This window comes from Leptonychotes weddellii, chromosome 11, assembly GCF_054177405.1.
Source record: "Leptonychotes weddellii isolate Sample4059 chromosome 11, ASM5417740v2, whole genome shotgun sequence".
NCBI classification, from domain to species: Eukaryota; Metazoa; Chordata; class Mammalia; order Carnivora; family Phocidae; genus Leptonychotes; species Leptonychotes weddellii.
This window is the reverse complement of record NC_138379.1, coordinates 48010115-48024594: the sequence shown is the minus strand read 5'-3', so window position 1 is coordinate 48024594 and position 14480 is coordinate 48010115. Positions and strand designations below refer to the sequence as shown.

Here is a 14480-nt window from a genome sequence, read left to right as displayed (position 1 = left end):
TTTTTTTTTTAAAGATTTTATTTATTTATTTGAGACAGAGAGAATGAGATACAGAGAGCATGAGAGGGAGGAGGGTCAGAGGGAGAAGCAGACTCCCTGCCGAGCAGGGAGCCTGATGCGGGACTCGATCCCGGGACTCCAGGATCATGACCTGAGCCGAAGGCAGTCGCTTAACCAACTGAGCCACCCAGGCGCCCTCTATTTTTGATTTTTTGAGGAACCTCCATAATTACTTTCCACATTGGCTGCACCAATTTACATTCCCGCCAACAGTGCACAGCACTCTTTCTCTTTCTTGCCAGCACCATTTCTTGTCCTTTTGATAACAGCCACTCTAACAGGCAAGAGGTGATATATCATTGTGGTTTTGATTTGCACTGACCTTAGATCCATTATTATATTGATTTTTTGGCTTGGAGTTTCCTTAGCTATATGAAGAATGCAAATTCAAACCTTAAACTCATGTGAAGCATAGGCTCAAGATTGTGAATATTTTTTTTTTAAGATTTTTTTTTTTTTTTTATTTGACAGAGAGAGAGACAGCAAGAGCAGGAACACAAGCAGGGGGAGTGGGAGAGGGAGAAGCAGGCTTCCCGGCGAGCAGGGAGCCCAATGCGGGGCTCGATCCCAGCACCCTGGGATCATGACCTGAGCCGAAGGCAGACACTTAACTGAGCCACCCCGGTGCCCCAAGATTGTGAATATTCTAAGGAGACATTTTGTTTCCCCTAAGCAATATCCAGACAGAAACAAACCAACTTTCTTGACTCTTTGCAACAGTGGGTAGATTTTTTCTGGTCCACCCTTTCCTTTAAGGTATAGTTTTTCATGGATTTCAGTTTTATGAGTGTGTCTTCGTTCCAATTCCTAGGTTTTGGGAGGCCTAAGGAGAGCTCATAGTTTGTCCTCATGTGGGCATTATAACCAAGGTTGCTAAGTTCCAAGATTACTAAGACTAACACCCGCCCCCATCCTAAGCAGCTTCAGCATCTGCTCTTAAGCTTATTTGCTCCTTTTTTTTCCTGGTACATGGGTATTTTCCATTCTTTCTTGAAAATATGTCATAAAATATTTATTATATTTTATTCAAAAGTTCCAAGTCTTTTTGTTTGGAAGGATTCCAGTTATCTCAATCTACCATATTTTTGGGACTTGGGATAACTTAACAAATTGTTAACTTAGTAGAAAAAGTTCAGTTATTTTGATTGTTATTCTCCAACTCAACCTTTTTACAAAAAGGAAATCTGAGGATCAGAGAAATAACATGGCAGATGAATGGCAGACCTGGAAGAGCAGCTGATTTACTGTTTAGACTGCAGTTTCAGTACCTCTAGGTTCTGCCCTGTCTTTCTGCTGGTCTGGAAGTTAGAGCAGAATTAGAATGTTTTGTAAGAGTGCTTCCAACTCTGTGATTTTATAATTCCATGCTGTCTCCAACATCAACTTCCAGGAAATACCACCTGCAGTGCTGGTATTCTAGTTAACTGTAAGCTGTTAGGAGACAGGAGCAAGGTCTAGTACACGTTGCCATATTCCTGCCTTCCAACATTTAATATAGAAAAAAAGTCACTGAGCTCTTCGAGCATTCCCATGTGGATCTAATATATTGTGTTGCAGTTATTGATTTACTCCTGTGCCCCTCATATGACTGTAAGCTTTTTAAGGTCAGGGATCACCAGATACATTGCAAATACTCAGTAAATATTGAATAAATAAATGAATGAATTCCGTCAATTTCTCACAGTGCTACCGGCAGTATCTTCTTAAAAACATGACACTCACAACTCTTATTAGCTTAGCCCTTGCTACCTTTTGAAGTTCATTTCCTGCTTCTCTTCACCTTAGGCTATAACCACAGTGTCCAACTTGAACACAAGCTTGCTTTTGGCTTCTGTTTCTGCCATTCCCTCACTTTAAAATGTTCTTCCTCTCAATCTCTACTCATTGAAATCCTTTTCTTTCTTCGGGGGACGCCTACCTCAGATGCCACTTCTTCCACGAAGCCTTCTGAGATTCCCAAGTCTCTCCCTTCTCTGCCTCCATGACATATTATGCGTATTTCTTTTGAGTGTTCATGCATTCTGCCCAGTATTACAGTTAATTGAGTTCCTATCTTTCTTCTCCCCAGATTATGAATTCCTTAAATGCAAGAACCCTCGTATCTTCTCTACATCTAGAACAATGCATTGGATATAATGGATGCTTGATAAATTGGATTTAAATGAATTTGAGATGAAAACTTGCCTTCTTATGTTCCATCGGTCCTCTCACTCTTTGTCATTTTCTCTCCTCTACCTGTGGATTCAGGCTTAATGGTGGTACTTATGTTACCTACAGGTGGCCTATGACATGGGGGATTACTACCATGCCATTCCATGGCTGGAGGAGGCTGTCAGTCTCTTCCGAGGATCTTACGGAGAATGGAAGACAGAGGATGAGGCAAGTCTAGAGGATGCCTTGGATCACTTGGCCTTTGCCTACTTCCAGGTAGGGGAGTAAGTGAGGCTCACTACTTTCATCACAATAAATATAGTGCTTTATATCTGCTTGACAATTTTCTACACATTTTCATGTCTCTCAATTTATTTCATCTTCCCAACAGGACCAAATGTGAGTCAAGCAGGGCAGTTGTTTTATTATTTCCGTATTTCACATGTGAGTAAACTAAATCTCCACAAGATTCCTAACTTGTCACGAAGTTCGTAGAGCTGGGATTAGCACCCAAGTCTGTCTGACTCTTAGTCCAGTGCTCTTTCCAGCGCCCTGACTGCTTGAAAACCATCGTCTTCCACGTAGGAGGCAGGCTCCCATCAACAAATGTCTACAGGGTTCAGAGTCGATGTAGATCACTCTTCTGCACTGCCAGCAACTATCTCTTCACAGATGTTCTGTCGTGATATTGCCGGTATCCAAGGAAGAAGTTTGATTGTTATTGTCGGGGCCCCGGGCAGGCTGTCCCAAGATGGGCACTTTGGCATAAAAATTACTTTTAGTTAAAAGTAATCAAAACCCAGCAGATGCAGGAAAAGCTCTCTGCCTCCCTGCAACTGCCTAAGTTTATGTTGGAAAGGAGAGCCTGTAACAGGAGGAGAGCTATTAACAGAGACTCCCCTTTACCTAAGGAACTTATCTGCATAATAGGGTAACCATGTTTTTCCAAACATCTCCTTTCACTTTCTTGCTGATGAGCTTTCTCCCCTTTGTGTCCTCTGACTCTACCCCTCTCCTTAGCTCATTGAAGCTTCATGTTGCCTCATCGTCTTTGGAATTTTGTGTCTGTGTGGATTCCCCATACATATGCCTACGAAATTTGGTTTTCTCCTGCTGATCTGTCTCATGTCAATTTAATTCTGTGTCCATCTAGAAGGACTATAGGGCAGAGGAAGCTCTTCCTCCCTGACATTATCCTCTCCCATCTGCAACTGGGTCCAACTGTAACTATGACTAGTGTCTGGCTATCGAGCTGGTGTCACTGGTCCATAGTATAGCTCAGTGCCTCCTCCAGGGGTTGGTTTTTCTTGGCACTTGACCTATGAGCTGTTGTAGATCCTCTCATGGAAGCTCATTTCCCTAAATAGGGGATCTGCCATCATTTTGTATAGCTAATCCATTTCCCACCAGAATTGTATAGTCTTCAAGAATAGGCTGGAAATATAGCTTACAGAGCCAGTTCCTTAGAGTTTCCAAAGCTAATAAACCATTTCTGCTCCCTACATTCCTTTCTCTTTCCCCCTTTCCTGAGAAAAGGGAGGAGGACATGGGTGGTCCAAACCCACATGTTGCTGCCAAAACAGATTTATTCTCAAAGTAGCAAATGGGCCTGTTCCTCTCATGGTAAGTGGGTCTTTGTTGTAAAACTTTCCAGGGTGCTCTTCCTAATGCGCCTGCTCAATTGCTCCATATTAAAGGTGAAATAGAAACACTGTGGTACAACAAAGGGCAAGATGAAATTGAATTTTAAGAGAGGAAGAAAATGGAGGATTGACATGGAGACTAGGAGAAGATAAACTAAAGCAGCTTACCCTGAGAGAGATTTTTATTTTTATTTATTTTTTTTAAAAGATTATTTATTTATTTATTAGAGAGTGAGCAGGAGAGAAACAGCATGAGAGGGGAGAGGGTCAGAGGGAGAAGCAGGCTCCCCGCTGAGCCGGGAGCCCGATGTGGGACTCGATCCCAGGATCCTGGGATCATGACCTGGGCTGAAGGCAGTCGCTTAACCAACTGAGCCACCCAGGCGCCCTATTTTTATTTTTTTAAAGATTTTATTTATTTATTTGACAGAGAGAGAGCGAGAGAGGGAACACAAGCAGGGGGAGTAGGAGAGGGAGAAGCAGGCTTCCCACTGAGCAGGAAGCCCGATGCGGGGCTCGATCCCAGGACCTCGGGATCATGACCTGAGCCAAAGGCAGATGCTTAACGACTGAGCCACCCAGGCGCCCCCTGAGAGAGATTTTTAAATGCAGCACCTGATTATGGGTTTTGGTTTTTTTCCCCTGTGATGACTTAGGTTTCTCCTCTGCTCACTGGTAGACTCTCCCTTTCCACAATTGTGCTTTGTCTGGTAAATTTTATTCATCTCACAAGGCATAGCTCAAATGTCACCTACTTTGTGAAGCCTTCCTTAATTCTCCTCAGACTTCTCAGACTCCTTCTTTGTGCTCTTACAGCACATTTTTTTTACGTGACAGTACTAGAACACATCAGGCATTGTCTCATAGACAGTTACGGTCCCCTTTTTAACCCTTGTAAATTTGAGATAGATGTCCCTCCATGGACCTTTCGTTATCATATACAATATATGATATATATAATTATTTATGCCAGGAAAATATTAAAATATGTAATATATATCATGTAATATATAATACTGTATATTATATAATAGTTTTTCATGATATATTTTAGTAAAAAATTATTTCAGTCATTGTTAACGAAAGACGGTTGTGCAGTGATTAAACCACAGGCTCTGAAGTCAGACTGACCTGGGTTCAAATCTGTGACAATTTGGGCATTTTACTTAACCTCCCTGGACCTCAATTTTATTATCTTTAAAGGGGGAATAATAATGATGCTGTTAGGAAGTGGGGGGAGGAAGGGAGATAATTCTTCTTGAATCTTCTGAGTTCTTGGCTGAGACCTCCCTATAAATAAAGAACAGATTAACAAGAGGAAAAATAAACAGAAGTTTATTACACGCATACCTCCTGTATACATGGGAGATGGGGCTGGGCTATGAGGAACTCTTTGAAGTGTCCTAAGCCCCCACCTTAAATACCATTTCCAGCTAAAGACAATAGAAAAAAAGGTGTGGAGGGAGGCCAATTTTGGGGGGGTGACCAGGAAATGCAAACAAGGTTGTTCGCAGATTTAAGTGAGCTTTCTCCATTGATAAGATTCTCCTGTGATTCAAGGGGTGCCTGGGTGGTGTAGTGAGGTTGACTCTTGGTTTCAGCTCAGGTAGTGATCTCAGGGTCGTGAGATTGAGCCCTGTGTCGGGCTCCACACTGGGTGTGGAGTCTGCTTGAGACTCTCTCTGCACCTCCCTCTGCCCCTCCCCCTCCCACATGCGCGCGCACGCTCTCTCTCTTTCTCTCTAAAATAAATAAATATACCTTAAGAAAAAAAAAAAAGATTCTCTTGTGATTCAGAGTCATCCTTCTTTTCCAGGTACATGGAGGGAGACGCTCCTACAAATGGAGGGTTCCCTTATAAATGTAAATTTCTGTCACAAAAGGGTAACTTCTCTGGTTTTCAGAGCTTCTCCCATGTCTGCCATTTCTCAAAATAATTAGCTTGAAATCCTTGTGCCAAAGAGGCATATTTTGGGATGGCCTATTCTGCTCCCCTTCAATGCTCACCTCAAAGGGTTGTCGTGAGGATTAAATGAGCTAATACATGTAAAGCCCTTAACACCATTCATGACATGTGCACTCAACAAATATAAGCTATTATTATATTATACACTACAGGCGTAGGTTCGCCTTTTGCATGTAACATTATTTAGTGTACATATTTCCAAAGAAATTTAACTGGGACAGCAAAAGTAATTTTGTTCTTTTTTTTTTTTTTTTAAGATTTTATTCATTTATTTGAGAAAGAGAGAGAGAGCAGGTGGAGGGACAGAGGGAGAGGGAGAAGCAGACTCCCCACTGAGTAGGGAGCCCGATGTGGGGTTCGATCCCAGGACCCTGGGATCATGACCTGAGCCGAGGGCAGACGCTTAACCAACCGAGTCACCCAGGCACCCCAAAAGTAACTTTGTTCTTGATAAAATGTAATTTTATCTCATGAAAGAGCCCTTGAGTTTTAAAAATATGTAAAGTTGTATTTTAGCTCTCTTCATCTCAGAAGATTTTGAAAAGCTATAACCTTGAGTTCATAATCTGACATTATAAGATATCAATACAGTACTTAACTATGCCTCTGTTAAGTATGGAACAGAATAACTAATGGTATTAAATAAGTGCAGACAATCTATGTCCAGGTCATCTGTGATGTAGCTTCTAGGTGGAATGAAATGCAGCTATTAAAAATGCTCTTTCTCTTGCATACCCACGTTCATGGCAGCACTATTCACAGCAGCCAAGAGGTAGAAGCAACCCCAAGTGTCCACTGAGGGATGAATGGGTAAACAGAATGTGGTCTATACATACAAGGGACTAATATTCAGCCTTAAAGAAGAAGGAAATTCTAGGGGTGCCTGGGTGGCTCAGTCAGTTAAGCATCTGCCTTTGGCTTAGGTCATGGTCTTGGGGTTCTGGGATTGAGCCCCGTGTCGGGCTCCCTGCTCAGCAGGGAGTCTGCTTCTCCTTCTCCCTCTCCCTCTATGTGCTCTCTCTCTCTCAAATAAATAAATAAATAAATAAATAAATAAAATCTTGAAAAGGAAATTCTGATACATGCTACAACATAGATGAACCTTGAGGACATTATGCTAAATAAAATAAACCAGTCATAAAAAGACAAATACTGTATGATTGCACTTATATGAAGTATCTAGAGGAATCAAATTTATAGAGACAGAAAGTAGAATGATGGTTGCCAGGGGCTGAAGGAAGGGGGCAATTGAGAGTCGTTTGTTGGGTACAAAGTTTCAGATTTGCAAGATGGAAAAATTCTTGGGATTGGCTGCACAACAATGTGAATATAGTTAACATTACTGAACCATACACTTAGAAATGGTTAAGATGGTAAATTTATGTTAGGGTTTGTTTTTTTTTTTTTAAGATCTATGTGTACATTTGAGAGAGAGAGAGGAAGAGAGTACAGAGGGGCAGAGAGAGATGGAGAGAATCTCAAGCAAATCCCATGCTGAGTGTGGAGCCCCATGCAGGGCTCAATTTCTCGACCATGAGATCACGACCTGAGCGGAACCATGAGTTGGACACTTAACCAGTTGTGCCACCCAGGCGCCCCTATGTTGTGTGTTTTTTACCACAGTTAAAATATGCCCTCTCTGAAGACTATGAAGTGATATAAAAAGTCCGCCTGCTAACAATGTAGAGTGAAACAATCAGGATATGAAAATGTGTAACAAATACGACTGTTAACTATGTACACTCTGAGTCATCTAAAGTGCTTGGAGCCCCTGGGTTTCAGCAGAGCATTTCTTTTTCCCGTTTCTCATATTTCATAGTGTGCTTCTTGTTGCTTTTATCCTTAAACATGAATTTTTAACATGCAAAAATGAAATGACCAGAAGGAAATACAATTCTATCAGTTCATCATTCCTTGGCGCCCAGGGCAGGATGGCAGCCCACCTACAATGGGTTCTGTTCCTCAGTTTGTCTGGAAAGCCCCTGTGTACTTCTGAGCTTGTGTAGCTCAAGGTCGAATGGTGGTGGCAGGGAGAGGTCATTACTATGCAGTGGGAATGTTTCAGGTTTAGTTCTTCCTTTGCCTCCCTCTCACTACCTTAGTCGACTCTAGGAAGGACTGAGCCTGGAGAACAAATTATATTTTTACTAGGGCTTTTATAGTTCCATGTTAAGCTTAATAATTAAGTATACTGAAATAACAACACCCTGCAGTTATGTGGTTTTGCATGCTTTAAGATTTGAGGGCACTTTAAGAAAGTTTATTTTCATTTATTTTTCTACCTTCCCCGGTAAGGGTGGGAATGCGTCATTTGTAAATGAGGACACTGAGGAGACTTGAGTTGCATTAGGGCTGCAAATCCTGAATTAGGACTGAGAACTTCTACATTTCTAGTCTGCTGCTCATTTCAATGAGTCTTATTGTCTCCTGGTGGTAAGAGTATTTTATAGTTTTTTGTTTTTTGTTTGAATCCATTTAATGATTTGGTCAAAGGAGATATCCTCAGTGTAGTTAACTCCTCCTTTCCTTTCTTTCTTTTTGTTTTATAGGCCGGCAATGTTTCGTGCGCCCTCAGCCTCTCCCGAGAGTTTCTCCTCTACAGTATGTAATGATAGAAGATGAATGAGCCACAGCGCTGATTTACTGGGAAATCCCTTCTGCTCCTGGCCCTTAATCCCTGCAAGGATGAGACAGCCATGTGTTTTTATTTCTCTAATTTTATAATCCAAGCCACATTTCTAATTTTGGATCAAATCTTTCTTAGCTATTGATCAGTGCATCAGGGGGAAGTTTTTTGGTCTGTGGGAAAATGCTAAGAAGGTATCAACCTGTCCCTTTGCTCTTCCACTCCCAGCCGGGGAAAAAGGCCAGGACCAGGGGAGGGGTGTGTGTGTGGCAAATGAGATCAGTGAGAGCTGTGCGTGCAAGGAGAGTGATTCTGTGGGATGACTGATTTTGGCTGTTTCCACAGAGATAGCAGCTCTTCCCTTTAAACCAGAGCTCACGTGGCTGACAAGCACCCTGCTCAGTTAGTGCGGGGTTCAGCTTTGACACTCCTCCCGGGGCACGTCACCAGAGTTAAATGGGAGGGAGATTTCCTAGCCTAGCTCTCTGCTTGGATATTTTTAGTGAAAATTTTGGTGGAAGCTGGCTTCCCAGGTTTTCCTTTAATAAGATACTGAGATACTAAGGTAAGTAAATAATCACTATGATATTTTAATATAAAGTATTTCACAGAGGACTTCACAGTTGTATCGCTTTTTACTGAATCCATTTAGTAACATTATTCCAGTCTGATAATTGGGCAAGCAGTAGGATGTGGAAGTAGCCAAATGATCTGGAAACATGTGGGCAATTACTACAGGCAAAATGATAACCCAACCCTTCTCTCTTTCTTTATGTTTGCTCTGTTAAAATCTCTACCTGTCCCAGAGAACCCAAACCATGCGCAGTTATAGGTGGAGTAGGACACAGCAAATTGGGATTACCAGTTCCATTTCTGGCTCTGCAGTATTTTCACTGGGGTTTTGGGCTCACTGCTTCTATTCTCCCAAACTTCATTTTGCCTCTTGTTACAAAAAGGATGGTAACTTCTGTCCCCTCTTTTGCCAGGGTGGTGGTGGTGGTGGTCGTGGTAGTTAAGAGGCACACTGAGCTCCTCAGAGAAAGATGCTTTGGGAGCATTAGAACAATCCAGCATGTCCTTCTGAGAGGCACTGAAACTCAGGACAGAGGCTAGCAGGCCATGGGGAGCTGCTAGCCCAGGGGCATCTTACAGCCACAGGGGGCACCAACAGGTGGGCACAGATAAGACACAAGACAACCCGGGCTAGAACCAAAGTCTAGAACCCCTCCATCTCATACTGCACTGTTCTGTATGTAGGCCAGTTAGGAATTTTGAAGGATCTTGTAGATTGGGGAATGGATTAGCTTTCACTGCTCCAGTGAAGAATAGGTTGGGTCTCTCTGCTATAGGCTTTGGCTCTCTGGACTTCTCTTTCATAGCATTTATGGGTTTCATTGTGAGTAGTTATTTAATGTAGCTTTTCTCCATTAGGCTCTAAACTCTGGAAGGTTAGCCTCTAGCACAGTATCCAGTACATGGTAGATGTTCCCTGAAGATGTATTGAATGGGTAAATGAAGGCAGGAAGGAAGGAAGGAAGGAAAGAAGGCAGGAAGGAAAGAAGGCAGGAAGGAAGGAAGGCAGGCAGGAAGGAAGGCAGGAAGGAAGGAAAGAAGGAAGGAAGGAAGGAAGGAAGGAAGGAAGGAAGGAAGGAAGGAGTGAAGCTTCTTCCCGATACATGAAACTTACCATCACGGTATCCTAGAGCTGCCATCCTTATGATCCCTTGGTCTAACAGTGTTCAGTACCACTTTCCTTCCCAAAGTCCTTTGCACCCTCAGATCTACTGGGCCTAACTCAGTCTTTTTTAATACCAGGTACTCTTCTGGGAGTGAGGGCCTTACCGTCCTCCTGTGCATGGACATGGCAGCTTTTCATGGTGTCCAGTGGCTGGTCGTGTGTGACCGGGAAGCTATAGGAAAACTTGAGAAAACGGAGACCATTGTTTGTTCATCTGTATTATTCCCTGCTCTGATTTCTTCCAGGCCCAGATAATAAGAGGATGGCCAGGAATGTGTTGAAATACGAAAAGCTTTTGGCAGAGAGCCCCAACCAGGTGGTAGCTGAGGCTGTCATCCAGAGGCCCAACGTACCCCACCTGCAGACCAGAGACACCTATGAGGGGTTGTGTCAGACCCTAGGATCCCAGGTAGGATTCCTCAGGGAAAGAGAAAGGGGGAACAGGCGTAGCTAGAGAAAGAGAAGGTTGCATTGGAACGACGTGAGGGGAAAAGGCTGATGCGTTAGAAACATAAAGCTCATGTGGACAGCATCAGACTGACCACATTCTCAATCTCCCGCATGCCAGTTTTTTTATGTCGTAGTTCTCTACACTGGCTTCTCCTAGACCCTTCATCTCTCATGCTGATTCTAGGCTTTTTTTCCAGCCTACTCACTACCAGATCCCTAGCCTCTACTGTTCGTATGAGACAAATTCGAGCCCCTACCTGCAGCTCCAGCCCGTCCGGAAGGAGGTCATCCACCTGGAGCCCTATGTTGTTCTCTACCATGACTTTGTCAGTGACGTGGAGGCTCAGAAAATTAGAGGGCTTGCAGAACCGTGGGTGAGTGTCCCCAAAGCCTGCCAAAACTTCTCTTTGTGTCATCACATGCCTGGGGTTCAGGAATGTGAGAACAGGCAGCCTGAACAACTGTACACTTTATCAATCCAGGAATTCAAAATGCCAACCATTCCATGAAACGAATCAATGGTAAAAAAAAAAAAAAAATCACAGTAGTCATTGCTTTTGGAGGGAGGGGATTGGCTGGGGAAGGGAACAAGGGCATTTGCTGGGGTGTTGAAAATGTGCTCTCAATATCTTGTTTTAGGGACGTGGAGTACACAGCTGTGTGCATTTGTGAAAATTTAGCAAATCATACACTTGAGATCTGTGCATATCATTATATGTAAATTTAACCTAAAAAAATCAAAAGGACCCCCTCCTCCCCAATGTCAGTCATTCCACATAATGAGTAGAATTTTTTTTTTTTAAAGAGTGAAATGATGGACCAGGAGTGATATCCTAGTGCAGATTTACAGGATTACCGAGTGGAAAGATTATCTAGTTTAGCTAGATTATTTTGTTAAAGAGGAAACAGAGGCCCAGAGAGGGGAAGGGACTTGATGAAGGGCAGGCGCGTAGCTGTAGCCAGACCTGGAACTCAGCGGTCCTTCGATGGCTGTTCTGTTCCTCTGCCTTCTCATGGCAGCTAACGGAGGCTAGATTATGGTCAGTAACAAACAGCCCCCGAGTCTCAGACACAACAACAACAAAGGTTTGTTTCTTACTTACACTACGTGCCTGTCTTGGCTGGCTGCAGCTGGGGGGCAGAACTGTCTTCACTTGGAGACCCAGCCTGACAGAGCCACCTACGTCTGGGACACCTCCAGCCTCAGAGGAGACAGAAAAGACAGAGATGACCAACTGCTAGGTGGCTCCTAAAGCTCCTGCTTCTGCCCCTGTTTCATCGGTTGAGGCAAAGCATGGGGCCACCACCGCAGTCAACAGGGAGAGTGTGTCTAATGCTCCTGCAGGGAGGGCTCTCCCAGCCGTGGCGCCGACCTTGATGTCAAGGGGGAGAGGACATTTAATCCTCCCCCTGGAAGGGTGGCAACTATTTAGAAAAATAACACAGACTACCTCATCGTTATAAGCATGCTGCCTCTTTAAATGGCTGTCTCAGAATTCCTGATGTCATCGTGCGTGCCCTCGATGGTGCCCTGTTCATCCAGGTGGTCGTTTGGCCCCCTGTCAACGGAACCGAGCCTGCTGTGTGCCAGACGCTGCACCGGGGGTGGGACATTCGCAGAGATTTAGCATTGGCCCTTTCCCTTTAGGAGCTCACAGCATAACGGGGGAAACGGGTATGTACACGACACTGTGCAGGGCACCGTGCTACGGCGGCCTCCAAAAGTGAGCCTTCCTGTGAGGGAAAGGCAGATGGGTAAAGAGAGGACGGGAAAACAGAGGAGGCGTCCCTGCGGATGTGAAATTCATCGAGTAACAAGGTGGCCAAGGGTATGGCAGGAAGACGGAACAATACGTGCAAGGACCCCACAGGCGGTGTGTTCAGAGAGTGGGGTGGAGCTTGCTGGCGCAAGCGTGCGAGGGATGGGCTAGGAGGTGATCCGAGATGAGGCCAGACGGTGAGATACCATCAGGAAGTGCCGTAGGTATAATGCTGGGGAGCTTGGGTTTGATCCCAGAGGCTGGGGCTGGGGTGGGGTGGGGGTGGGGGGAGCTCTTGGACAGTTTAAACAGCAGATTGGCATGATCAGGCCTGTTGATTTTAAGGAAGATTTTGACTAGCAGACATGGATCGGAGGGATAAGAGTAGCAAGAGTCATCTCATCCAGGAGCCCCTCCAGGGAAGTCTGGAATCTTTGTGCAGTGTTTGAGAGCATTAAGCTCCGCCGGTCAGTTGGAACAAAGTATCTTCAATAGCTTCGGCATCTCAGTGAGCCAGCGGCAGCATCTGGCCAGCAGGTGCTTCTTCCTTAGAACGACTGGGCTGGCGCCTGGGTGGCTCAGTTGGTTGGGCGACTGCCTTTGGCTCAGGTCATGATCCTGGAGCTCCTGGATCGAGTCCCGCATTGGGCTCCCTGCTCGGCAGGGAGTCTGCTTCTCTGTCTGACCCTCCCCCTTCTCATGTGCTCTCTCTCATTCTCTCTCTCTCAAATAAATAAATAAAAAATCTTAAAAAAAAAAAAAAAAAGAACGACTGGACTGTCGCGGTAGCAGGACAGGCAGCCCTCCCAGCAGTCCGGCCTGGCCAGGTCGGCTATTTGGCAGGCAAAGACTTCGCCACTCTCCCTCTTCCCAGAGGCTGATGTGGAGGCGCCGATCCCTGTGTGGTCTTCGGCTCTGCCGGGAATAAGCCTCGGCTTATAGGGTGGGTCTGCCACATGGAAACTAAATTCAACCCAAGCCACTGAAGCCTCTCCTGAGCCTTGAATTTACTTCATCTGTGTCCCATCCCAAACACTGCTCTCTTGTCACTTGTCCTTCCATCCACATCCTACCCATTCGTGAAGACTCTGTGGAAGCCTCATGCCTCCCTTTGCCCACTAGCCCTGTCACTCTCCACTTTCGTGGGTACTTTCAGTAGGAACATTTTCTTCAGAGCACTTTTTGGGGCCACGTACAAGAACCTCTCTCTTTTTTGAACTCAAAGCTTTTGTCATCAGTTGTCTATATTTGATTTTTTTTTTCATTTATTCTGCCATTTTTGTGCTGTCTAGTATCACTAGTTGTTTCGGGGGTTATCATCCTGTCTCCTCAACTAGACTATAATCTAGGAGGGATCATAGGCCGTCCTTGAAATGCCTAGCCCTGCATTATGCCCATTGCAGCCAGACTACTTTTTAAAAGGTTGCATCTGACCACGCCAAGCCCTTGCTTTAAACTCTTGAATGGGTCACTTGAATGTTATAAAGCTCCTTGGCCTGCTGCTGCTGACCCCTCCACAGCATGTGCCCCTTGCGCTCGACGCCCCAGCCACACTAAACAACTTGCATCGCCACGAACGGGCCACGCTCCCCCTAACCCCTGCGCACATACTCTTCTCTCTAAGTCACTCTCCCCTTGGTCTCTTTTCACCTGTATGATTCCAGTTGTCATTTGGGTATCCTGGGAAGACTTCCTGTCCCTCATAAGGGACTAGATGCTCCTTTGTAATATTCTCTTAGTGCCCTGTACTTGTCCATTATGGCCCCGTTGCATGACTTACGTCTGCTCCATATTCTGTATTTCCAATGCCTAGCGTGGTACTCAGCACAGGGAACAACCAATAAATATTTGTCCCCAAAAGTGAATGACTTGCTGGTGTACAATAAATAATTGTTAAAGGAATTAAGTGCAAGGTGGCTCCTTAATGGGGACAGGGATGGAATGGAGATTCCCTAGGATTTTTCTTTAAACCACTGATGTTACCCTAGAAGAACATAAGGCAGCAACTCCTCTAAGAATCTCTCCTCTCTCCTACACAAGGAGCCCAGGGGAGGATGCTGGGTGAAGGACTAGACAGAGGCATTAT

At 44.6% G+C, this 14480-nt stretch overlaps 1 protein-coding gene across 4 annotated transcripts in view; it reads left to right on the top strand.

Moving 5' to 3' along the window:
• Nucleotides 1-14480, top strand: part of P4HA3 (prolyl 4-hydroxylase subunit alpha 3) — a 40975-nt gene that overhangs the window by 13379 nt on the left and 13116 nt on the right. For 3 of the 4 annotated variants that reach the window (XM_081798817.1, XM_081798814.1, XM_081798816.1), the window contains exons 4-7: nt 2338-2487; nt 8370-8421; nt 10430-10593; nt 10832-11008. In XM_081798817.1, coding sequence (XP_081654943.1) covers nt 2338-2487; nt 8370-8421; nt 10430-10593; nt 10832-11008 — 543 coding nt within the window. The remainder of the gene's footprint in view (nt 1-2337; nt 2488-8369; nt 8422-10429; nt 10594-10831; nt 11009-14480) is intronic. The other variant, XM_081798815.1, reaches the window with a different exon arrangement.